This window comes from Entelurus aequoreus, linkage group LG09 (genome assembly GCF_033978785.1).
Source record: "Entelurus aequoreus isolate RoL-2023_Sb linkage group LG09, RoL_Eaeq_v1.1, whole genome shotgun sequence".
In the NCBI taxonomy this organism is placed as follows: Eukaryota; Metazoa; Chordata; class Actinopteri; order Syngnathiformes; family Syngnathidae; genus Entelurus; species Entelurus aequoreus.
In genome coordinates, this window is record NC_084739.1 from 56776284 (window position 1) to 56803591 (window position 27308).

At 37.6% G+C, this 27308-nt stretch overlaps 1 protein-coding gene across 4 annotated transcripts in view; it reads right to left on the bottom strand.

The window, feature by feature from the left end:
* Window positions 1-27308, bottom strand: part of birc6 (baculoviral IAP repeat containing 6) — a 210306-nt gene that overhangs the window by 22428 nt on the left and 160570 nt on the right. For all 4 annotated transcript variants that reach the window (XM_062058987.1, XM_062058986.1, XM_062058988.1 and 1 more), the window contains exons 65-70: window positions 20603-20825; window positions 19814-19959; window positions 17662-17772; window positions 10217-10434; window positions 8581-8742; window positions 331-408 (exon numbers count right to left, since the gene is read on the bottom strand). In XM_062058987.1, the coding sequence (XP_061914971.1) occupies window positions 331-408; window positions 8581-8742; window positions 10217-10434; window positions 17662-17772; window positions 19814-19959; window positions 20603-20825 (938 nt within the window). The remainder of the gene's footprint in view (window positions 1-330; window positions 409-8580; window positions 8743-10216; window positions 10435-17661; window positions 17773-19813; window positions 19960-20602; window positions 20826-27308) is intronic.

Consider the following 27308-nt stretch of genomic DNA (forward strand, 5'->3'; position numbering starts at 1 on the left):
TCAAACAATACATGAAAACAAACCCGATAACTTTCATCTGTCACTTTCAGTCAGGGTATACAATGCTTCACTTTGTGCATTGCTCTCAGCACCTGAGTGAGTTTATTCAACAACACAATTAAATGAACTGAGAGCACAGAGTGGCCACCACCAAACCTACATTCACCTTCAACTGCACACCAGTGTAGGCTGCAATGGAGTCAAAGTGGCACAACAGTAGTGACTGAAATAGAGGACTACATAGCTGCTGGCAGTGAAATGACAGCATGGGGATGTAATCTAACCTGTTCATCTATTCAGACATATGATCATAATGGGTGCCCAGCTCACCTGTAGAAAGCTTGAGGTCTGTGGATTCCACTTCTCCTCCGGTCTTCCATGCCACGTGTTGAGTATACTTAAGCATACCTGATAAAAAAAAAAAAGACAAACAATTAACAAATCATACCACAATATTTGTAGCCACACAATTCTTTGAGTACTTATTTAAGATAAAAAAAACTTTGGATGTGAATGAACGTGATTGATTCATTATTTTATACAGAAATCAGTGGTCAACTTTGAAAATGACTCAAAAATGTCTCCTTTACATAGGTTAGGTTTGGAAGGATCAATCCGAATATCAATAGTATCAATGCTAAGGGTTATGGTTATGATTTATTGGTTTCAGACAATGTTTAACAAGGTAGATTAAAAAACCTCATGTGGTTACATTTGCACATTTCAACATATCTGAAAAGGAATAGAATAAGTAAAGCTATGGTGGTATCAGTATCAGATCCTAGGAGACTCTACAGGTGGTTCCCCATCTTTCAACATTTTCTGGTTTCCACACACTTGCACAAATAATAAGAACATTAATTAGATATATTACCTAATTAATTTTTTTATACCGTATATATATATATGTATACGGTATATGTGGTACGTTACATTTACTTAGTCCCGGATTGATACCAACATTTGCAGTACAGTGGTACCCTCTGCTTACGAGTGCCGAGTCTTTTGAAATTCGAGCTGTTTCTCGGTAATTGTTATGTTTTAGGTGCCAAGCAAAAATTCAGATAATGAGCATCAAATGCAGTTAATGTCACATTCAGCTTCATTAGTTCCAACAAAACCATCTGGTCTTACTTGCTAACAGTGGCCTATAGCTGTAGACATAACTTTGTTTTTCCAAGCATGGGAAGAAAGAAATTGAGTGTGAAGGACAGTACTGAGAAGACGTGCATGGTATTCATTGAATTAAAAAAAGAAATAATCATAAGTGTGTGTAGCTAGCTAACTTGGTGAAGCAGTTGGAGCGTAGCCCTGCAAGTCTGCACCATTCTGGAGCAGAACGAGTCAAAAACACCAGCTAATGACGTTAAAGTTATATCTAAATGGAAAATATGTGTTATACTGTATGTGTTTTATGTTGCACGATTGTACCATGAAAATTTCCTAGTTTGTGAACCCGTTCTCAAACAGTGGCAATAAAACTATTCTGATTCTGATTATGTATCGATGAAAATATGGAGAAGCTGCTGATGGTGTGTTTGACGGAGAAACAGATGGAAGGAGACACCGTGGAAGTCTACTCTCCAAGGTAAATGCTGTACATTATTACATTACTTCATAAAACTACTCTACTTGTTTGTACTACATTTTAATGTATTGGATTTCAAATAATACTTATTACCTAAATGTGTGTTTGTCTATTTAAAAGGCATGTAGTTACATGTTAAAATTGTGATGTTTTAGGGGGCAAAGCACAAATTAAATTGATTTTAAGTCATTTAAATTGGGAACAATGACTTGACATACAAGTGTTTTGGATTATGAGCTCCGTCACAGAACCAATTAAACACTTCAAGCCAGTCCTGTGCACAGCATGTATTAATTTAATTTAAAACAACTTTACTCCACCAAGGGAAGTAAAGGAAGATAAATATTGTTGAAGACAAAAACAGTCCAAGTAAGTTTTACAACCTTCAGCAACAAGCTTCTCATGATGCATCTCCATCCTCCATATTACATTTAATCAACCATCCCTCCCCCATGCGCTAACTGGCTGTCTGCCTTGCAGAAGCTGTGGCATTGATGTGGGAAGCCCTGGGTATTTCTTTTAGCAGCTGTCTAGACCTATTACAAAAATACATGTGGACTGTCGGCAGCTGCCTAATGAGGTGCAGCAGATGGTGCGCTGCGGCACCTTGACCCCCCCTAAATGGAAAAGCAAAGCAGCCGAGGCTACAGCTACAGCGAAGAATTGGAATGTCAACTTCCAAATGTCAAGTTTTAAAAGAGCGTGTGTTACAGACCTGGAAAAGTCTTGAGATGTTTTGCTATATTATGAAAATTCAGGCAAGTTACTTTTTTCATCTTTTTTTTTTTATTAACCAAAGTTGAACTCTGGAGATGATAACCTGTGTCTTCCACAAATTTACACTAAATGGTGACAATGTCCAATGTATCCAAAGACTTAACATTTGTAAGTACAACCACAACTGAACAACTTTTACATTATTTGGGACTAAGATCAAAATGATCATTCTTTGGAATTTTAGCGTTTAATCAGTTCTACTTCGATTGATAATAGCAACAAAAAACGATGTTAAACGCGGGCCGGCACGCCACTCCTGACTTTTTTCAGTACGAGCTGTTACTCATGAGCTGAAATAATTTTGGCTCTTCACAGTCAAACAACACAGCAGCTGTATCTGTCACTTATTTTTTCACTCCTTGTGTTTCACAACGCATCGATGCTACTGTTCCGTTCGACCCATCACTACCAACAGCACTTCTTATGATGCAGTACATACAGTGAGTACAGTTAGTAAATTCTAACACAGTGTTTGCCTACTTTTATATTAGGGGGTGCCCCACCCACCCAAAGACTGTTAGGTTTATTTTATTTTATTTTATAAATAGCGCCAGATCTCATCAGAAGTTTTTGGATACTTTCACAGGTCTATACATTGTTATCTTGCTTAACAAAATACAGTGGAACCTTGATTTACGACCCCCTTAGTGTGTGAACTATGTGTCTGTGTACGAACATTTCATCCTCCGTACTTGCTACTTAGTACACTACAGTCACTTCTCAGCTTTTTTCCGCCTTTGACAAGTTTTGTCCATTTTGCAGACTCAATATGAGTCCAAAAAAGACAACAGACTAGAGTGAAAAGAGGGAGGGAATCGCTGTGAATTTACAAATAGACTATTTGTGAGGAGTACATTATTGGCGCTCACAAGTATGCAAGAGTCGACGAAGCAGGCTTCGTACCACAGCAAGTTTTAATTGTGATGAGATCGGACTTTTCTGGAAAGAGATGCCAAGGCAGACTTATTTAACAGCGGAGAAGAGCTACGCTCGTTTAGCGGGCCCTCTTTCAAGACAGACACACAAACACACAGACAAACACGCATACACACACAGACACAAAGACAGACACAAAGACACAAAGACAGACACAAAGACACACAGACAGACACACAGACAGACACACAGACAGACACAAAGACACACACACACACACACACACACACACACACACACACACACACACACACACACACACACACACACACACACACACACACACACACACACACACACACACACACACACACACACACACACACACACACAGCCCCTCCCCCAACCCTCGTTCAACCTTTGTTGGGGCTCCTTTCTAATCAGCTCCTCCTTTGCTAATGTTCATGTATCTTGATTTTTTTAATGTTTATTATTGTAGCAATATGGTTGTTAAAGTTAAGGATGCCTGATAGTTTGTAAGGGCACCAAAGGGTTTTCTGTGTGTGTACGTGTTGGCAGAGCAGCTAATACAGGACAGTTGAGCTTGTTGTTTTAGCTTGTTAAAATAAAGAGAAAGCTGATCCATCCCCCTTGTTATGTTTGATATACAATACTATATAGTACTTTATACTGTGTTCAAAGTGTAAAAACCTTTACTGGAATATGGACTTCTTTCAAGGCTGGAACCCGTCATCCATATTACATTGTTTCTTATGGAGAGATTTTTCTTCACTACACAAACTTTTCGATTTACAAACCCTGTTCAAGGTCAAAGTTGTGTCGATTCATATAACTGGTGACAAACACCAATTTACAAACTATAGACCTGTTTCTTTACTTCCACAATATTTTTTAAATCACAGAAAAACTATTCAATTACAGATTAGATACATTTATAAACCCAAGTAGAATATTAGCGCCGAACCAATCCGGATACAGAACTAACAAAGTTTTTAACGATATCCTCCTGTCAACTGATTCTGGTAAATATGTTGTCCTGGTGCTTTTAGATCTGTCTGCTGCGTTCGACACCTTCGACCACGCCACCTTAATCACTCGTCTTGAGAACTGTGTGGGCATTAAGGGCGCCGCCCTCAACTGGTTCCGGTCGTACCTAACCGACAGGAGTTTTTGTGTAAAAATAGACAGTTTTATGTCTTCCACAACTCCTTTACCACATGGGGTCCCCCAGGGCTCAATCCTTGCCCCAATCTTATTTGCGCTTTACCTCCCCCCCCTTGGTTCTATTTTTAGGAAGTACGATATTGCATTTCATTTTTATGCAGATGATTGCCAGATTTATTTTCCCATGCCACAAAATAACACGGTTCAACTTTGACTGCCTGCATGACATCAAAGCCTGGCTTTCAGCTAACTTCCTGAGCCTAAATGAAGACAAAACAGAAGTTATGTTGTTCGGCCCAAGTCGGTCTCCCTCCCCCAACGTTGACCTCGGCACTCTGACCCCGTATCTCAGCGACTGTGTCACAAACCTGGGGGTAAAGTTTGACTCAGATTTTAAATTCGAAAAACAAATCAGCAGCGTCGTTCAACAAAGCTTTTATCAATTACGCCAAATAGCGAAAGTGAAACCGCTTCTATCAGGACATCTATCTATCTATACCGAGGATGTCGTTGTGGCTTGTACAGCCCTTTGAGACACTTGTGATTTAGGGCTATATAAATAAACATCGATTGATTGATTGATTGATTGATTGACATGATCTCGAGAAATTAATCCACGCCTTTATCTCGAATCGACTACTGCAATGCCCTGTATGTAGGCATTAGCCAGGCCTCCCTCGCCCGCCTGCAGCTCGTCTGCTAACACAGACCCGCAGACGTGAGCACATCTCCCCTATATTAGCGTCCCTTCACTGGCTCTCTGTGCGTTACCGAATCAACTTTAAACTCCTTTTATTTGTTTTTAAATGTCTAAACAACCTCGCGTCAACATATCTCTCCGACCTCCTTCAGCCTTACTGCCCCACCCGATCCCTAAGATCAGCCGATCAGCTGCTACTAACGGTCCCTGACACAGAGCTGAAGCTTAGAGGTGACAGAGCTTTCGCCGCTGCTGCTCCCAAGCTCTGGAACAACCTACCTCTGAGTGTTAGACAAGCCTCCTCTCTTCCTGTTTTTAAATCTCTCTTAAAAACATACTTTTATTCCATGGCTTTTAACACAGTGATATCCATCCTGCAATGGCGCCCCATAATACACCTGCTGTGAACCTGTTTTTATGTTTTTAAGTTTTATTTATTTATTTTTTATCGTGTTCTGTTTGTGTTGTGTTTGCTCGGTACTCATATTATCTTTTAACTTGCCAATTGTACAGCACTTTGGCTACCCCTGTGGTAAATTTTAAATGTGCTTTATAAATAAAGTTGATTTGATTTGATTTGATAACATCTCAACATCAATGGCATTAATCAAAATAACAGGAAATTACCAATGCAATAGTGTGCAGTGGCAGTGTTTATGCACCTAACAATAGCATTTGACACACGCGATCATAATAATCTTAATTAACACATTAGAACGGTATGGCATCAGGGGATTGGTCTTAATCTGGATAAGAAGTTACTTAACCAACAGGAAGCAATACGTGAAGTTAGGCGAGTATAACATCAACATAGTCACAGTAGATATATCTTGTGGCATTCCCCAGAGATCAATACTAGGACCAAAATACTCTATATTCTTTACTGCCCGCTAGTGTTACTATATTTAAGTTATTTTGCAGAAATATGGGGAAATAATTACAAAAGTGCATTACATTCACTAATTATGTTACAAAAAAGTCAGAATAGTACATAATGTTGGATATACAACAGAGAACATACAAACCCTTCACTTAATGAATCAAAAAAATTGAAATTCAATGACTTGGTGCATTTGTAAACAGCTAAAATTATGTACAAAGCAAACTATAACCTGCAGCGCAAGACTGTACACAAGTATTTCTCAACAAAATAGGAGCAATATAACCTTAGAGAAAAATGTAACCTAAACATTTGTATGCACATACAACACTTAAGACCTTTAGTACATCAGTATGTGGCATTACATTATGGAATTTATTAAGCAAATAAATCTAACAATGTAATAATATGATGTGGTTTAAGAGGCTGTTCAAACTGGAAGTATTTGCGGGGTACAAGGAAGAAGAAATTTGATAAACATCTTGAAGCTTACTGAAAATGAGCTATAACTCATTGTGAAAATTACAATTGACTTAAAGGCCTACTGAAATGAATTTTTTTTATTTAAACGGGGATAGCAGATCTATTCTATGTGTCATACTTGATCATTTCGCGATATTGCCATATTTTTGCTGAAAGGATTTAGTATAGAACAACGACGATAAAGATTGCAACTTTTGGTATCTGATAAAAAAAAGGCTTGCACCTACCGGAAGTAGCGTGACGTAGTCAGTTGAACATATACGCAAAGTTCCCTATTGTTTACAATGATGGCCGCATGAAGTGAGAGAGATTCGGACCGAGAAAGCGACAATTTCCCCATTAATTTGAGCGAGGATGAAAGATTTGTGGATGAGTAAAGTGCAAGTGAAGGACTAGTGGGGAGTTGAAGCTATTCAGATAGGGAAGATGCTGTGAGAGCCGAGGGTGACCTGATATTCAGCTGGGAATGACTACAACAGTAAATAAACACAAGACATATATATACTCTATTAGCCACAACACAACCAGGCTTATATTTAATATGCCACAAATTAATCCTGCATAAAAACACCTGCGTGTTTGTTATGCTAGCTCCTAGCTCCTCTGCTAGCTCCTAGCTCCATAGAACACGCCAATACAATTCAAACACCTGATCAACACACACAATCACTCAGCCCAAAAGACAGTTTACCTAACCCAAGGTTCATAAAGCTTATATATTTTTAAAAAGTTACGTACGTGACGCGCACATACGGTCAAGTTATCGAATGTTTAGCAGCCAAGGCTGCATACTCACGGTACCTGATATTCAGCTGGGAATGACTACAACAGTAAATAAACACAAGACATATATATACTCTATTAGCCACAACACAACCAGGCTTATATTTAATATGCCACAAATTAATCCTGCATAATAACACCTGCGTGTTTGTTATGCTAGCTCCTAGCTCCTCTGCTAGCTCCTAGCTCCATAGAACACGCCAATACAATTCAAACACCTGATCAACACACACAATCACTCAGCCCAAAAGACCGTTCACCTAACCCAAGGTTCATAAAGCTTATATATTTTTAAAAAGTTACGTACGTGACGCGCACTTACGGTACGGTACGTGTTATGCTAGCTCCTAGCTCCTCTGCTAGCTCCTAGCTCCATAGAACACGCCAATACAATTCAAACACATGATCAACACACACAATCACTCAGCCCAAAAGACCGTTCACCTAACCCAAGGTTCATAAAGCTTATATATTTTAAAAAAGTTACGTACATACGCAAAAAAAAGCCAAAGCTGCATACTCACAGTAGCACGTCTGCGTCTTTGTCATCCAAATCAAAGTAATCCTGGTAAGAGTCTGTGTTGTCCCAGTTCTCTACAGGCGTCTGTGTATCCAAATCAAAAGTCCTCCTGGTTAGAGTCTCTGTTATCCGAGTTCTTCCATCTTGACTGCATCTTTCGGGAATGTAAACAAAGAAGCGCCGGCTGTGTACTGTTGTGGCTGACTACGTTCGAAAAATACGTCCATTTCGCACCGACAACTTTCTTCTTTGCTTGCTTGGCTTCCTTCTCCATAATGCAATGAACATGATTGAAACAGATTCACGAACACAGATGTCCAGAATACTGTGGAATTATGAAATGAAAACAGAGCTTTTTCCTATCGGCTTCAATGTGGAAGGCATACCCGTGTTCGCCGGGCTACGTCACGCGCATACGTCATCCGCAGAGGCGTTTCGAACCGGAAGTTTAGCGGCAAATTTAAAATGTCACTTTATAAGTTAACCCGGCCGTATTGGCATGTGTTATAATGTTAAGATTTCATCATTGATATATAAACTATCAGACTGCGTGGTCGGTAGTAGTGGGTTTCAGTAGGCCTTTAAATGTCTACCATAAGAATTGTTGTACTGTATTTCTTTGATATAAATTGTGTTACAAAATCAGAATATGAAGTGGTCATATCTACTCCATTTCGGGTATGCTGTAAAGAGAAATGAGAATATGTAGATTGTATGGTGAATCATATTGTGACAGCATACAAGTTCAATATAAACCTAAACCAAATCAAGATAACATTTCCACTCACTTTGCCATCATTGTAGAGGTTAGGGTTAAAGCGAACGCTGTGTCCACCGGTCGTTTCCAGGTTCACCAATGGAGGAGAATTGGGATAGTCTTGTGGAAAATATACATCAAATTCAAAGCAGCCATTGGCGTATGGCGTATCAGCTGGGCCGGTGATGAGAACCTGATGAAGTCATCACAAGGAAAGAAGTTGTCAGGAACAAAACCAAAGACAATTCAAAACTAAAGTTGTTTATAATGGTGTAGATAACGTAGTAATAGACACTGCAGAATTTAATTGAAGATGTTGACTGATACCTTTTTACTGTCATAAGCATTTATTTAAACAAGATTACTTTGTTAATTTATCAAAGAAAACACATTATTGTTAATAAAGATGACAAATATTATACAAGCTAGATTGAAAGATAATCATTTAGGGCCTCTGCAGGTTTCAACAAGTCAAATTTAAGACTTTTTAAAGACCATATTGAAAATAATTTAAGACCCTCCATACGGACAAAAAAGTACAAAGACAAGGGAAAATCAGAGGGCCAGAATGAATTGTAAGTATATTAATTAATTCACTGCTCTTTCACATTGGAAAACAAAATGGTTCACCAGAAGCCACTCTACTGTAAACTAATTGAAAAAAATAATAGAAACCATCCTAACAGCCATTTTTTAGATTTTTCATAGAAGTGTTTTCTTGCAAAAGGTGCAGAGTGCTTCATATCAAGTTTATTATTTTTTTCAATTAGTTTACAATAGAGTGGCTTCTGGTGTATGTAGTGAGTTAAACCATTTTGTTTTCCAATGTGAAAGCATTAGAAATGAATTCATACACTTAAAATTCATTAATAATCATGCTGTTTAATCAGCATCTTGATATGTCACACCTGTGAGGGGGGATGGATTATATTGACAAAGAAAAAAAAAGCTCACTAACACAGATTTATGAACAATATTTGGGAGGATTAGGTATTTTGTGTATATAGTAAAAGGTTTAGATATTTGAGTTCAACTCATGAAAAATGGGAGCAAAAGCAAAAATGTTGTATCTATATTTTTGTTCAGTATAAAATGAAGAATATTTTGACATAGAATTTCCGACTGTAAAATTTTACTGCACTTCTTGTGGAATGAGGGTGTTTCAAGACAAAAACAAAAAGGCACTGGCTGGAATTAAAACAATGTCTGCGAGGGGCAGTTACACGCTGACCCCTGAAGTCAGGCTACTTTTTGCTGATGTTGCTTTGTGGACCAACAGAAGCCCCCAGAGGCAAGTCAGAGGAAAAGCAATTCTGATGATTTATTTTCTTATCCTCCCTCTTTCTCTAATCTTTATGACATCAAAGGTGGAAAACACATTTTGGCAGAATAAACTTTCCAGGTGTCTCATTTTTATGTTTGTGAAACAGCTGGAAATGACTGGCAGGTAACTGAATGTGGTAGTACAAAACATCTAATGTAAAAAACAACATTTACCAAATCCTAATAAGATTATCATCATTCAGTCTACTAATGTCCCCTGACAAAGTTAAAAGTAATTGAGCAGGCAAAGGTAGATTTTATTTTTGATTTAAGTTATTTTCGTCAGCCAGGAGGCACGAACTGAAAGCCAACCCCATGTGTTTGTGTTGTTTTGCCAGGTTTACCTTCATGATGTCCAACCTCTCCTCATCACAGCGGACAAATACGCTCGATGAGGACGACAGAGGCAAAGAGGTGGAAAGGGTGACGGCCTCCTGGGCAAGACGGCGAGCTCTGGACGCGCTGTTTGTATCGTTGGCATTCTTCACCTGAGACATGTAATGGTAGTTGACCTTAAACATCAACTTCCCGTCCTCATCCTCCGACACCATTTCAAACGTGTCTGGACAGATAAGAAATCAAAATGTTATGTTTTTTGCAAAATAAATTAAATTGAGTGAAATATGTATTTGATCCTATCACAAAAGGTGACTTTGTACTTGGAGAAAAGTGAATAAAATATTCAGACAGAATAAAGCATATTTTTACTCACCTATCAAACAGGTCCTTTATGAGGATGACTATTTGATTTAAAAATGTGTATCAAGTGTATTGTGTATGGTATGGCGTATGATTTGAGTTTATTTAGAACATGCATACAATTTCAACATGATACATCACAATTTCCAGTTTCTATTTTCAACATTTTTAAAAAGGAGTAGGAAGAAGCAGAGCTTATTTATTCCTACCCCTTTTCCATTACATAGAAATTGCTAACACTTATGTTCAGTTCCTGTTCTCAAAGTATTCACAATATACTGTAATATATACCGTATATACAATATAAATCATCATTACAAAATTAATAATACATAGGGAAGTCAGTTGTATTTCATTTAGTGAGATGAATACAATTATCAGTAAATTCAGAATGTTTATCATGGTTCTAATTCCTTTATCATGGTTCTAATTCCTTCATTTCAGTAAGCTTCAAGACGTTTATCAAATTTCTTCTTCCTTATACCCCTCAAAAACTTTGAGCTGACAGAGTTTCTTAAATTGGATCATATCAGTACACTGATCTCTTTACTTAATTCATTCCATAATTTAATTCCACATGCTGATATTGTAAAGGTTTAAGTGTTGTACATGCATACAAATGTTTTAAGTTACACTTTTCTCTGAGGTTGTATTTCTCCTCTTTTGTTGAGAAGAATTGCTGTACGTTCTTGGGTAGCAGGTTATAGTTTTTTGGTACATTATTTTAGCCGTTTGCAAATTCATTATACTGTGGAATTACAATATTTTCGAATCAATAAATGAAGACTTTGAGTGTTCTTTATATCCAACATTATGTATTATTCTAACTGATCTTTTTAGTAACACGGTTAGTAACGGAAATGTACTTATGTAGTTATTTCCCCCATATTTCTAAACAGTAACTCCGGTATGTTAACACTAGCGAGCAGTAAAGAATATGAAGTGACTTTTGGTCCAATACATATTCAGCTTTATTCATTATTGACATATTTCTTGCCACCTTATGTTGTATATTTTTTATGAGATTTCCAGTTCCTTTTATCATATAGCATTACACCTAAAAATGTGATTTAATTTACTCTTTCAATATCTATTTCGTCTATTTGTATTTGTTTTTGACTTTCCATTCTGCTGTTACCGAATAGCATTATTTTAGTTTTACTGAGATTTAGGTATAGTCTGTTTTTGTCAAACCATCTCTTTAATTTATTCATTGCTTCTGTTATTATAGGTATTAGCTTCTGTCTGTTCTCTCCTGGACAAAATGCTGTTGTATCGTCCCCGAATAATACTAACTTTAATTATTTTGTAACTTTACCAATATCAGGGTCAAATGCAGAGGATAATCTTACCACACCTAGTGTGTGTGTGACAAGCATTTGTACTTATATAAAGATTGAACACATTTGGTCCCAGTATTGATCCCTGAGGTACGCCACAGGATTTAGGGCTATATAAATAAACATTGATTGATTGATTGATATATTTAGCGTTGTAGATATGTGTTTGCCTAGCTTCACATATTGCTTCATGTTGGTTAAGTAACCTCTTATCCAGTTTAACAGCAACCCTCTGATGCCATACCGTTCAAAATTTTTGATTAAAATATTGTGATTAACTGTATCAAATGCTTTAGTTAGATCCATAAACCCTGCCGCTGCACACCGATAACTATCTTGGAAATGTCCTGTTATTTCCATCGATGTTGAAATATTAGCACTGTATCCATATTGGTTCACAGCAAATATTATATGTTTATTTATACATTTGTCCAATATGTAATTGAACAATTTTTAAAGAATTTTAGAAAATTCTGGAAGTAAGAAACTGAAATAATAAATTGGTGTTTGTCTTAGGTCTTATAAATCGGTACACCTTTAGCTATTCTCATTTTGTTTGGGAAATTGCCTGTTTGAAATGATAGGTTACTGATATACATTAATGGTCCTGAGATCTCTTGAATACCCTTTTTTATCGTTTCCATATCAATTACATTACAATCGATTGAAGTTTTGGATTTGCATTTTATTCACGATTTTAACTATTTCCTCTTGTGTCACTTTCGTGAGGAATGTTGAGTTGGGATTTCTATAGAAATCATTGGTGTATGGTATGTCATCTGATTGATAACATATTCCATAAAACTGAGGCTATATATAAAAACGGTGCAGATTATACTTTACAATAATTATGTGGGAATGTTGTCAGTGGTTTTTTCACTCTCGTTTTGCTACAACTGGAGTACACATACTGTCAGCAAAAAAATCCCACATACACATCCATTTTTACTTCTGTGCTTGGGAATGTTTGTCCTGCCTGCAGGCTCTCAGGCTTGCATTGTCAACCTGTATCTAAGTTTATTATATTTTTCATACAACCAGTCAGTCGGTCTGTAATCTTAATGTTCTCACTAAACATTTACCTCTGCATGGAAAGATAAAAGACACATATTTCAATATTAAACGGGGGAAATGGAAAAACTTTGGAATGTCAACCCATTTAGAGGCAGCAAAGGTGATAATATTGTACCGTGAGATTTTGATATTGTTACATCCCTAGTTATCAATACAATAAACTGAATCTAAACACAAAAAATAAGCTTCTCTTTGCAAGCGGCACAGCATGCCAGCATGCATTCGCTAAGTGACGTAGTCTCAGGTGATCGAAGAGAAAATAGTCTTGTCGACAGAACGACTTGTCGTGGCTTTGGATATAGGAGTTTCATATTGTACCCTTTTTTTAGTGCATTATTGCTACGGAATGGCCCAAGGGTAAAAAAAAAGTCGGACGCGTAAAAGCATTTGTGTCGTTTAAGGAATTCATAGTGAATGCATTAACTTTGACAACCTCTCATTTCAATGCGTTTTTTCTTTATTTTCATGACTATTTACATTGTAGATTGTCACTGAAGGCATCAAAACTATGACTCCTGTGAAGTGAAAATCCTTTCAGGTGACTACCTTTTGAAGCTCATCAAGAAAATGCCAAGAGTGTGCAAAACAGTAATCAGAGCAAAGGGTGGCTATTTTGACGAAACTAGAATATAAAACATATTTTCAGTTATTTAATCTTTTTTTGTTAAGTACATAACAACACATTCATAGATTTGATGCCTTCAGTGACAATATACAATGTAAATAGTCAGGAAAATAAAGAAAACACACTGAATGAGAAGGTGTGTCCAAACTTATGGTCTGTACTATATATATAAATGTGTGTGTATTCACAAATCGATTAAATCGGTTAAAATCGATTGTAAAAATAGTTGGCGATGAATTTAGTCATCGATTCGTTGGATATATGCTATGCGCATGCGCAGAGGCTACTTTAAAATTTTAAAACAATTTTTTTTTTTTAATAAACCCTTATTTATAAACTGCAACATTTACAAACAGCTGAGAAACAATAATCAAAATAAGTATGGTGCCAGTATGCTGTTTTTTTCCAATAAAATACTGGAAATGATATAAATGTAGTTTGTCTCTTTTATCCGATTATTAATCGATTAATCGAAGTAACAATCGATAGATTAATCGATTATCAAATTAGTTGTTAGTTGCAGCCCTAGTATACACGTATATGTTTATATATATATATATATGTATATGTTTATATATGTATATATATATATATATATATATGTATATACATAATGTATATATGTATATACATATATATATATGTATATACATACATACATACATACGTGTATATATATATATATGTATATGTATATATATATGTATATACATATATATATATATGTATATACATATATATATATATACATATATATATACACGTATGTATGTATGTATGTATATATATATATATATATATACATATATATATATATATATATATATATATACATATGTATATATATATATATATATATACATATATATATATATATATATATATATATATGTATATATATATTATATATATATATATATATATATATATATATATATATATATATATATATATATATATATATATATATATATATATATATATATATATATATATATATATATATATATATATATATATATATATACACACTACCGTTCAAAAGTTTGGGGTCACCCAAACAATTTTGTGGAATAGCCTTCATTTCTAAGAACAAGAATAGACTGTCGAGTTTCAGATGAAAGTTCTCTTTTTCTGGCCATTTTGAGCGTTTAATTGACCCCACAAATGTGATGCTCCAGAAACTCAATCTGCTCAAAAGAAGGTCCGTTTTGTAGCTTCTGTAACGAGCTAAACTGTTTTCAGATGTGTGAACATGATTGCACCAGGGTTTTCTAATCATCAATTAGCCTTCTGAGCCTATGAGCAAACACATTGTACCATTAGAACACTGGAGTGATAGTTGCTGGAAATGGGCCTCTATACACCTATGTAGATATTGCACCAAAAACCAGACATTTGCAGCTAGAATAGTCATTTACCACATTAGCAATGTATAGAGTGTATTTCTTTAAAGTTAAGACTAGTTTAAAGTTATCTTCATTGAAAAGTACAGTGCTTTTCCTTCAAAAATAAGGACATTTCAATGTGACCCCAAACTTTTGAACGGTAGTGTATACATACCATTTTTTTAGTACTATAAGTCGCTCCGGAGTATACGTCGCACCGGCCTAAAATGCACAATAAAGAAGGAAAAAACATATATACGTCGCACTGGAGTATAAGTCGCATTTTTGGGAGATAAATTTATATGATAAAATTCAACACCAAGAATAGACATTTGAAAGGCAATTTAAAATAAATAAAGAATAGTGAACAACAGGCCAAATAAGTGTACGCCATATGACGCACAAATAACCAACTGAGAACGTGCCTGGTATGTTAACGCCACACATCATGGCAAGAGTCATTCAAATAACTATAACATATAGAACATGCTATACGTTTACCAAACAATCTGTCACTCCCGATCGCTAAATCCGATGAAATCTTCCTCCCTGGTGTCGCCTCTGGTATGTCTTTTCTTTCTGCTGCTCGATTGCCGTTCTCTGCTGCATATTTCACTACGTCCAGCTTGTAATCTGCAGTATATGATTTCCCTCTCGGTGAGCTGTGGAGTCCCCCAAGGCAGTATATTGGGACCTTTACTGTTCCTAATATACATAAATGACATGTCATCGGCACGCGACTGTGAATTGTTTTTGTTTGCGGATGACTCTGCCCTGCTGGTATCCGGCAAGGACAAGTCACAGTTGGACAAAATCCTCAGTGCTGAGCTCTGTAGAACTTGCACCTGGCTCGCTGACAACAAGCTATCCATACACTTGGGTAAAACAGAATCCATCCTGTTTGGGTCCCACATCAACCTTAAGAAAGTCAATGACTTCACCATAAAAGTGGGTGACATTGTTATCACCAGGAAAGATGAGGTCACCTACCTAGGTTCCATTCTAGAGGCTAACCTTTCCTGTGATAAAATGGCAACCAAGGTAATCAGAAAGGTTAACCAACGAACGAGATTTCTCTACAGAATCTCCTCTCTGGTCAACAAAAGCACCTTGAGGATTCTGGCGGGAACTCTCGTTCAACCCTTTTTCGATTACGCATGCACCTCCTGGTACCCTAGCACCCTCAAATCTAAACTCCAAACATCTCAGAACAAGCTAGTCAGGTTACTTCTAGACCTCCACCCCAGATCCCACATCACTCCTACCCACTTCTCTAAAGTGGGCTGGCTCAAGGTGGAGGACAGAGTTAAATAACTTGCACTGAGCCTAGTCTATAAAATCCACTACACCTCCCTGATACCGAAGTACATGTCAAACTACTTCTTTAACGTAAATGACCGCCATAACCAAGACACCAGGGGGAGCTCCACTAACCACGTTAAACCCAGATTCCGAACTAACAAAGGTCTTAACTCATTCTCTTTCTATGCCACATCAATGTGGAATGCGCTCCCAACAGGTATAAAAGAAAGGGCATCTCTATCCTCCTTCAAAACCGCACTAAAAGTTCACCTCCAGGCAACTACAACCCTAAACTAACACCCTCCCCGGATTGCTAATAATCAAATGTAAACAATCAAATGCAGATACTTTTTCTTATGCCTTCTGATCTCTCTCCCTCTCTCTCTCCCTCTCTCTCTCCCTCCCTCTCTCCCTCCCTCCCTCCCTCTCTCCCTCTCTCTCTCCCTCTCCCTCTCTCCCTCTCCCTCTCCCTCTCCCTCTCTGTATTATGATGATAGTATATATGATAGTATATATCTGTATCATGAATCAATTTAAGTGGACCCCGACTTAAACAAGTTGAAAAACTTATTCGGGTGTTACCATTTAGTGGTCAATTGTACGGAATATGTACTTTATTGTGCAACCTACTAATAAAAGTCTCAATCAATCAATCAATCCTTTTCGGTGCCATTTTAGTTCAGCCCTTCTCAGTTTTTATAAGTTACCGCCAATGTTGATGTGACCCATTTTAATAGCTACGGCAGTAGCATATAGCAGTTAGCATTCCATGACCCACAATGCACTTCTGCCATGACCCTCCCCCGCCGAATTCTTATTGGTTGACATGTGAGTGACAATTGCTGCCAGTTGCTTCATCTCTTACGCGAATGAGATAAATAATATTATTTTATATTTTACGGTAATGTGTTAATAATTTCACACATAAGTCGCTCCGAAGTATATATATATATATATATATATATATATATATATATATATATACACATACATACATACATACATACATACATATATATATATATATACTCCATCCTTCTGGCTTTTTGGGTTTCAAGCAGAAAGGTTATCACAGGGATAACTGGCTTGTGGCGGCCAAGTGTTCATAGCGACGTCGCTTTTTGATCCTTCGATGTCGGCTCTTCCTATTATTGTGAAGCAGAATTCACGGATTGGATTGTTCACCCACTAATAGGGCTGGGATTAGACCATCGTATGACATGTTAGTTTGACCCTACTGATGATGTGTTGTTGAAACAGTAATCCTTCTATAATTTTCTATATACGTATATACACACACATAGAAATAAACATAACATTGCAGATGTAAACCTTTATAAACAATCCAATAAAAATCTCACCAAATTGTAGCTTTTTCATGGTAGCAACAAATTTTTCTTCAAGAGAGCGCAGGATAGAAAGGGGCTTGGGTCTGCTGGACACCTTCCTTGAAGATTCTACAAGTTTCCTCTCTGTTCAACAGGATGGATGAAAACAAAAATTGTGAGAGTGAAAAGGCACCTTGTACATTGAAACGAACGCCATTGCAACACTGCATACTCTTCTTTTTATTTTTTGAAATCACAACTCTACAAAGAACAAAACATCTTCTCAAATTTGGATTGATTTGAACCACTTTCAACAGTTAACAAGAACAAAGACCTTCACTCACAACTGTTGTGATTAATGAACAATGGATTATTTACAGCCAAACCTGTTAGCGGCCACCTGTTTTCACGCTGCCAGTGGTCACTTATATTTACACCTGGATTAGTTATTTTTCTTACGCTATATAGTGGCCACTATTATCAAAATGTGATGCAATGATGATGTTGATAGATTGAGTCTCAGCCCCAAATTTCACTGAAGGCGTTTGCATTGTGGCTGTGCTGCTACTTGCTCCTCTAACATTCACCGGCTGCTGCACAGTTCGACATGACTTCACTTTGTCACTTCACTTCTCCCAGTGAAATGGCACGAGACGATTGGTATGTGAGATAAATTTGAAAACAAACAGGCAGAAGCTTCAACTGGAGAAGGGGATGAGGATGGACTTGCATGGATTTGTTTTTTTTCTTGATTTACGCGCTGTTAACACGAGTAAGCTACTATTAAATACTGAGCGTTTTGTGGTGGAATTTCTGACCTTTGTACCATATTTTGTGTCTGTCAAAGTCCGGAAAGAGAGCGAGGTCGAAAAGCATTAAGGAGGACACGACAGTAGTGGAATGTCTGCTCGTTTCTCTTTTTCTATTCTGTACCATTGGAAGAGCATATGTGGGTTAGAGTTGAACGTATGGTCGGCCTGACCATTGTACAAAAATGTTTTGATTGTTTGTTATGGCTAAGGGATTCAAGGATGTTGCAGAACAAACAGGTCCAAAACAACTGGACCTTGACACACGAGGGAAACACATAAATGGCCAAGTAGACCAAGTCTATGCATGATTCAAGCTCTTTCCTTTTTTTACCTGCCCGAGGGAACTCTTTCTTTTTCTCCGGAGAAAACTGTCTGTTTCATGGCAATTCAATCCAACCTTGTACCATTTGATTATGGGTAAATAAAACTTTTGTACTAAATTCACTTTTGTTGCTGTTTAAGATTCGGACAATCCACCACAGTTTCATTCTGAAAATCCACATGATTATTTAGTTTGTGTTGTACTTCCTGTCCATGTCTACCTCATCAGTGCCAAAGCTGCGGCTTTGCAGTGGAATCTTGTGAAAATGGAATCCTTGCGTATTTGCTGCTGAGCGTTTGAGATGTGACGGAGTACACATGCAATGCAGCAAAGCTTCTGGAAGTTGACTAATGACTAAAGCGGAAACCTAAAGTATCAGCTTCGCAGCTGTTACAAAAGTGCACTTGGTGGAATTTAGAGGTCAGTTGATGTTATTTAAATGTTTACTGTTTTTAGGACAAACTTGCAACAATATGAATTATTTTGTGCTTTCCTGCAGAAAGTTCAACGCGAGTTCGTCATGGCCACCTGTCTGGAGTGGTAACTTTTCTGTGTCCCTTGAGTGGTCGCCATAGACAGTTTTGACTGAACATATATTTGAATTAATTTGACCAACACAGGCTACGTGGACACAGTATGACATTGCAATACTGTGTTTCCCCTTGGTTTGCAGCTTTGAGGGGTACAAGCACAAACGTGCATGCAGTATATGCCCCTGTAATGTGATACCTCCTTTACAGTGCACGTGCAGCGTAATCAACTGTATCACAGCTGCTCCTCTAGTTCCATGCTTTGGCACGATCAGTGCACTCACATTAGCCAAACGTGCCGTGCTTCAGGTTTTAATTGGGCCCAGGCTCGTACCCCTTCTCTCATGGATGATTGGCCTTGTGTGAGTACTCCTTTACACTCCGTTTAAGGTAGGAAACAAAACGGAAAATTTAACCTGCTTCATGTTGTGATTTTATTGGCTGAGGATTTAACCCATACTTTTGATCAGAAGGTGAACTCTCCTGCTGGACAATTGAAGTAGGAATCCTCACGTGCTTACCTTGGTTTGCTTGCCGCAGGCTCGTGGTAGCGGCATGGACTATCTCAGCTGTCCTCTGGATGTCCGGCACCAGCAGGGTCAGGCCCTCAGGCTCTGGATCCGAGCTATCTGTCTTTACAACACCTTTGCTCTTATCCTTCTTTGACCTGGAATACATAAACTTTTACTCAGTCGTAGTACACCACAGGCTGCACAATCAATACATTATTTACACATTTGGAGGAAACTATAACAGACGTGACATTGAAACCATTCACACACAGGGCTAAATTGGCGACCTGAGCAGAATTTTTTTAGGAGGCAGACCCCTAATACAAAGTTGTTTTGTTCTGTTTACATTTTCTTATGTGAATTAATTTGAAGTATTATGTATTAAAACTAATTAATAGGGAAACAATTGTTGACAATTATCTTTTTCAGTAGAAAGTATCAAATTCAAAAATTAAAAGATAAATATCCAAAAGGGGCTGGGAAGCGTTCTGTCATTAATTGACATTCTACATGGGCTTCTTCACCCTTTTGAGATATAGATAAAAGATAGATAGAAAGGCCAGCTCTTGACTTCATTGGAGGTTGAACAACTTGGAATTTGACCCCAAAATAAAAAACAAACAAAAACAACCTCTTACTTATAAGAGTAAAATCTTACAATTGTAAAGATTTGACCTCAAGAACACATTGTTTTTAATAATTTTAAATAACAGACCGTGTTTCAGTGCCTAGAATGCACTCATTCATTTGTGTCACACTTCGCAGAGTCATCAATTTAGCAAATGTGTTCAATCTAACCTGAGGCGGTTTGTGTATGTGTCCACGCATGTCTTCATCTTGGCCAGCAGCATCCCAACAGAAGTCTGTCCCTCAGAGTTCTCTTCATCATCCTCTTCCTCCTCCTGCCCTCGGTCACCAGACAGCGGCATTAAGAGCGGCACGAGAGATGTGCAGGTTGATATGGCCCTCAGCAGCTCCAGCAGCGCCCGGTACAGAGGCACATGACGTGCCATGTCCAGAACTACAAACACACAACATCACATTCAATGACAAAGACTGCTGACAGGAAAACAAAACACTTTTTTTGTGGCAAAATAAACAATACTGCCCTGAAATGGTAAAACAAAAAAAAAATCATATAAATGCCAAATACTGTCACACAACATGAATCAAAATGCGATAAAAGATAAGGACCTCATAATTATAATGTAATATAATGACGTTATTAACAATATGAGCATGTCTTCAACTCAATGTGATGGAATAAGAGACTTTGAAAAGATAAACCCAAAGACAGAAAATATTTCACAAGGCTCAAATGAACCTGTATTTGGCAAACAATGGGAATCTACGGCAGAAGTTCAACACCAAACATCTCGCTCTCGTAGTAGTATGTTGTTGCTATGTGTGTGAATCTACGTTAAGACAATGACGGGGAGGGCAGAAGCGCCAAAGAACGTTTCGGAGCAAGAGGAGACATCACCTTTCATATACATACAGTACATACATACATACATACATACATACGTCCCAGGCCAGGGGTCGGCAACCTTTACCACTCAAAGAGCCATTTTGGCAAGTTTCACAAATTAAAGAAAGTAATGGGAGCCACAAAAAAAAATTTAAAATGAAAAACACCGCATACAGAGCTTACATGCTTTGTGCTATGTTAACCAGGGCTCTCTGACACACGCACCGGCACGCACTTTAATGTGGAAATTTGATGTTAGTGCAGCCCGCGAGTTTTGAATGAATGTCGCTTGATAGCGTCACACTTGCCAAACCTCTCATTTTTCCCGGGAGACTCCCGAATATCAGAGCGTGATGACACTGCATTTGGCGCCCTCTACAGTCTGCCCTAACAGTGAACCTGCCCGGCCACAAGTGGAATGTAGCCTTAGGTTGCTCACGTAAGAGACAGCAAGGCTACTAACTCAGCAGCCACACATCTTACACTGACGGTACCAATACCCAGAATCCCATGCAGCCCTAACTCTTCCGCTCAACCAACGCACGGAGGGGGGGGGGGGGGGGGGGGGGGTTTGATGTGTGGGGGGATTTGGTGGTAGTATAATGTAGACCGGAAGAGTTAGGGCTGCATGGGATTCTGGGTAATGGTTGTGTTGTGTTTATGTTGTGTTACAGTGGGATGTTCTCCAGAAATGTGTTTTTCATTCTTTTTTGGTGTGGGTTCACAGTGTGGCGCATATTTGTAACGTAACAATGTTAAAGTTGTTTGATACGGCTACCGTCAGTGTAAGCTGTGTGGCTGATGAGTAAGTATGCTTTGCTGTCACCTGTGTGTGCAAGTAATAACAACATGCAACATGTGGCTGGACTGGCACACTGTATGTAAATGCTATAGAGGACAATTTCTGCGGTGCAATTAGGGCACGCCCTTTATATAGTAATTAAAGTGTAAATAGAATTATTTTTACCCTGGGAGTAGTCTATGAGAGACACTGACATCCATAAATCTCCTGGGAAAATCGGGGGGGTCGGCATGTATGTAGCTGAGCCGCATCAGAGTGGTCAAGGAGCCGCATGCGGCTCCGGAGCCGCGGGTTGCCGACCCCTGTCCCAGGCCTATGTTAAATACATAATTGTCAGGTTTCAGAAAATCAAATGGTTTTTAATTCATTTTAAAACAAATGTAATGCCCTTGCTGCAGATCGTTATTATACTGTATATAGTCAAAAGCATACAATTGGTCTGTATAGACAACTTTGTAAACATTTGACAATGATAAACCCGAAGGGACAAGCGGGAAAATATGGATGGATGCATGGAATCTTGTATATTTGAAAATTAATTTGAAGCATTTGACAATGATAATATTGAATAGAGGAAAAGTTTACATTAACTTTGGCCAATATTGGGCACTAATCATAATATAATAATAACAATGCAAGTGGCCCTTTAAAACGCGCACACACACAAACACACACATTAATTTTCATAACATGACTGACATCACATGTGATTACTTTACTGATTGATTGATTGAAACCTTTATTAGTAGATTGCACAGAACAGTACATATTCCGTACAATTGACCACTAAATGGTAACACCTGAATAAGTTTTTCAACTTGTTTAAGTCTGGGTCCACGTTAATCAATTCATGGTACATGACTGTATTACTATCAGCATAATACAGTCATCACACAAGTTAATCATCAGAGTATATATATACATTGGATTATTTACATTATTTACAATACGGGGGGTGGGATGTGGAGGGGGTTGGGGCAGGGGGGTTGGGTTGCTTATCATCTGAGAAATGGACAATGTAACAGATGCTACTTATACATATGCTAGAATGAGCAGTGATGTTGATAGGTTTTCAATGTCGTGAGTACCCAGGACCCACAGGTGGTGATTCGAGTTGGTCGTGGCCAAATTCAGTGGGTTCCACTAAAAAGTGCTGTTTGCAACCTTTCCACAGATGCCTAGGGAGCGCAAACTTTTCAAATGATTTTAAGCATTATATTCTGATCACTTACTGCTTTTAGCACGTAATGACGTAACTACTATTTGTAACGTAAGATAGCTGGTGGTGTTTTTGTTATATGTTTTGTCTAAAAAAATTTAACAGCGCAAGTTGCAAATAGCTGAGCCCCTTTAAAATATGTATTTCTTTGTAAATCGCATTCTTATTTTTCAAAAAATGTTGTATTGGATGAATTTGCTGGTGGTATCGTATGATATGGTTATTATAACAGACATTGATTTATGCTGGAAATGTATCTGAAATTAAACAAAACTGTCACAAAGGCATGACATAAAATGGCATTTTGTAACAACATAAATACCACCTAAATAAATTAGTAGAATTCAAATCGAAACGCGTACCAAAAAATATCAATTGAAGGGCTGATTTTAACACAAACAAAACATTCTTAACCGCAATCAATGTGCTGGTTTTTTGTAAGAGTACCGGTAGCGCAAATGTTGAGAGAAAGATGTACACTAAAGTTTGTACAGGGGATGTTGAGGTACTATCGCTCATCTGATCATTATTAGCGAAAGCAGAAAATACAGCTACAATACTAGTCCGGTGACCAGCAATAGCTTTTATCTTTTTCTTCGGTAGCATTTTTGGGTTCTCCCTTCCCTGCTTCCCTTTTGGTCAGAAGCAGCATGTATTCGCATGTATTTGTCTTAGTGTAACAAAACAAATGGAATGAAAGCACGGACAGAAATGTTTTTTAAGTAACTTGTTTTATCAAGGAAACAATCATTTGTGGCAGTAATAAGATAAATCAAAATGTATACATTACACCAATAAAGACACTAATGGTGAGAATTATTTTTGAAATATTGATAATCTAACTTGGCTTTTGTTTCCATTTTGAACATTCCACAAAATGGTGCCATTTCCCCTTTTCTTTGATACGCTTTATCTTGCTTGTCATCACTTCCCCCGCAAATTGCGTGGAAGTGCATCCAAATGTTTATGCGTTACCTGTTTGTTTCATTTGACTTTAGTTTATTTTATTTTCCAGTAGCTAATATGTCTTTCTAATTCCAAACACAGCGGCTAAAAGGCTCCAGTAATTTCAGGTGCTAATTAAACTCCTCCCCAAAGTAAAATCCCTGCGTGTGACTGCATGGCCTGCTGAGACGACTCTAACGCCGTGATGTCATTACTCCTTTAATAAATAAAGCCAATCAAGCTTTTGATTCTGATTGTCATTCTGATTCTGAGAAGGCAGCGTGGGCAATTTGCATAAAGAACGGCTCTCAAACGAACAAATTACAACTGCTAATTGGTTGTCATTGTTCACTTGAAAGAGAAGTTCAACAAAAGTTCACAAAAGTCACGTCTCTAATTGTAGCCCCGTAGCCAACCGCTATACTGCCAATGAAGTAGGTTTACTTATTTCATTACAGCACGTCCCCTAAACGTTAAAACACAATCAAACAGAATGAGCACAACATTGAGCAGGGCATTGAGTTTGTTTACTATCAAGTTTCTATCTTTAATTGTTCAAATGAAATCCGTGGTGACTGGCTAGTTGTTTTGCTAGCAGTCGCAGGAGCAGCAATGCTGTGTACTAGATCTACTCGACGTCCGTTGGACCGGTTGCCCGGGTCCAATGGCCCTTTGACACTTGTGATAAGGGCTATAGAAATAAACTTTGATTGATGATTGATTGATTTGTACACATGATCACATCTGCACTGAGCAAATGCACGGGTTGATATAGCGCTAGCATGGATGCTGACAACAATGTTTGTTTTTCCCAAATCTTGCTCTATTTGATCCACTCTTTATGGATTTATTTTATTCATTTCATTTTCATTTAATTAATTGAATTATTATTGACTTACTTTATATAGGCCCAGGCCTACAACTGTACACATTTTTAAATGCTTCTGGACATCGTTAATGTTTTTTAATGCCATTAAGGCCTTAATTTCCGGAAAACCCTTTAAAAGACCACACTACTGTTTGAGAAGTACTTTTTGGAAGTGCAATGCACGCTACGCAAGATGGTTTTTGGAGGGGAGCGAGCGAGCCCTTGGCAAAAGAGAAAAAAAAGGCAGGGATGTCCAAACTTTTTGACTGGGGGGCCGCATTGGGCTAACAAAATTGGCAAGTATAGCTCTGGTAATGGGTACATTCGCCCCACCTGCAGAAATGTACTTCAAAATGTAACAATCAAAATAAATATGGCTTTTTTTTTGTTTACTAGGGCATGCATATATAATATGCATTAGTTTGACCATTTAAAATCAACGATAATAAAAAGGAGATGCTTGGAAATGCCCCAAAAACTTGGAAAAACGCGATTTATAGCGTTACTTTTTGGTGTAACCATCATGAGCGTTCTGTTCAGGTATATTTATTTTATATTTTGATAAATCATCATATTTATGTATTACTAAATTTAAATAGGTATTGATCAATCTTTAAGCTGTGTGTCTTTGATTTCAGTTTGCTTTTGACATCTTATTTAGAATTGTAGTTGAAACTTTTACAACCTTGTGTTGCGCTCATGATGGCGTAACCAAACTAGATTTCATTTAATGATCTTATTTTGAATATTTATTCCCTTTTTTACATTTAGTATATTTAAATATACTGTGTTTTATGCTTTTTTTCTTTTTGGAACATGTACTATACATATAATACAATAAAGTCCCATATAAAATTATGTTTCTAGCAATACTTTAATTTTGCCTTTGAAAGTAACACTCCAATGTCCATTAGTGGAGCTGTACACATATATAAATGGGTGTAATTTCTAGCAAGTTGTGTTATGTGTGACAATGTGTGTTGTCTTTTTGTGCTGGTGGGAATTTTTTTCCTGCACCATGACTAGGACAGGTTGTTTGGATTGAGTGATGCAAGTAAATGCTGTGCTTGTAAAGTCAACAAAGTACACATCATGGTCCCTGACCTTTCAGACCCATGGGTATTTAATTTAATACGAAGACACCCTTCACCCAAGTTGCTTATTGAAATTTAACTTGTGCCGTCATCTTGCAGGCCAAATTGAAAATCCTGGGCGGGCAGCACTTGGCCCGAGGGCAGTGGTTTGGACACCCCTGGGCTAAAGCCTGCATTTGTATTTGAAATTATCTCAATGAGGAAAAACACACAGAAGTACATTTTAAAACAGTAATGGCTTTAAAATTAAATATTTGTAACTATGTTTCAAAAGAACACAAATCAAGCTTTAGGACCAGTCTCAATACACCCCCTAGCCCTACTTTTTAGCCCTATCCCTACATTTGCACGCTCCCGTGAAGGTAGTGGTGTCCCAATGACTCTTTGCATGTAGAGGCAGTGGGCATTACGATGGGTAGAATGGATGAATCTTGCCCTTCAGGGTGAGACATTTCAGATGCTGACTCGCTCAGGTAGGGGCAGAGAAAATTCCATAATTTCTGCATAAGTTACACGTTAGTTTGTAATGTTAATCAGCTAACCACGCTAGCTAACGTTAGGCTAAAACACTAAATAATAACACTAAAATACTAATACTATAAAGCTTGCGAATGTGAAAACCTTAAAGATACATTACCTTGAAAAAATTCACAAGAAAAACAGTTGTAGATGGCGGTTTCTATTTTGCGTAGTTCGTAGTTTATTCTTCAACCAAACCATGATAAATGATTACAAAAACTATCTCAGCCGTTAACTCCACTGCTGCCGGGCTTGTTGTGTAATGGTGGTTCTACAGGGTTGTACGTTACACCGATACTAAACTACTATATAAGGGACAAGCGGTAGAAAATGGATGGATGGATGGACTACTGCCTTTGGAAAATACCGGTTATTATTTTACATAGATGTTCAAACTACTGGTTTTTGAAATTGTATTTGTCTTAAAGCACAGATCAAAATTGGCAATCATGAAGCATTTAATACAATGTCAATGAGGCTTTCTATTTTAATCCAACCTAATTCTAGATTATGGCAGGCTTTATCTAATATGTAAAACAATTAATAATAAATAAACTGTTCTTTGAGAGCAATAAGAAAAGCCCAT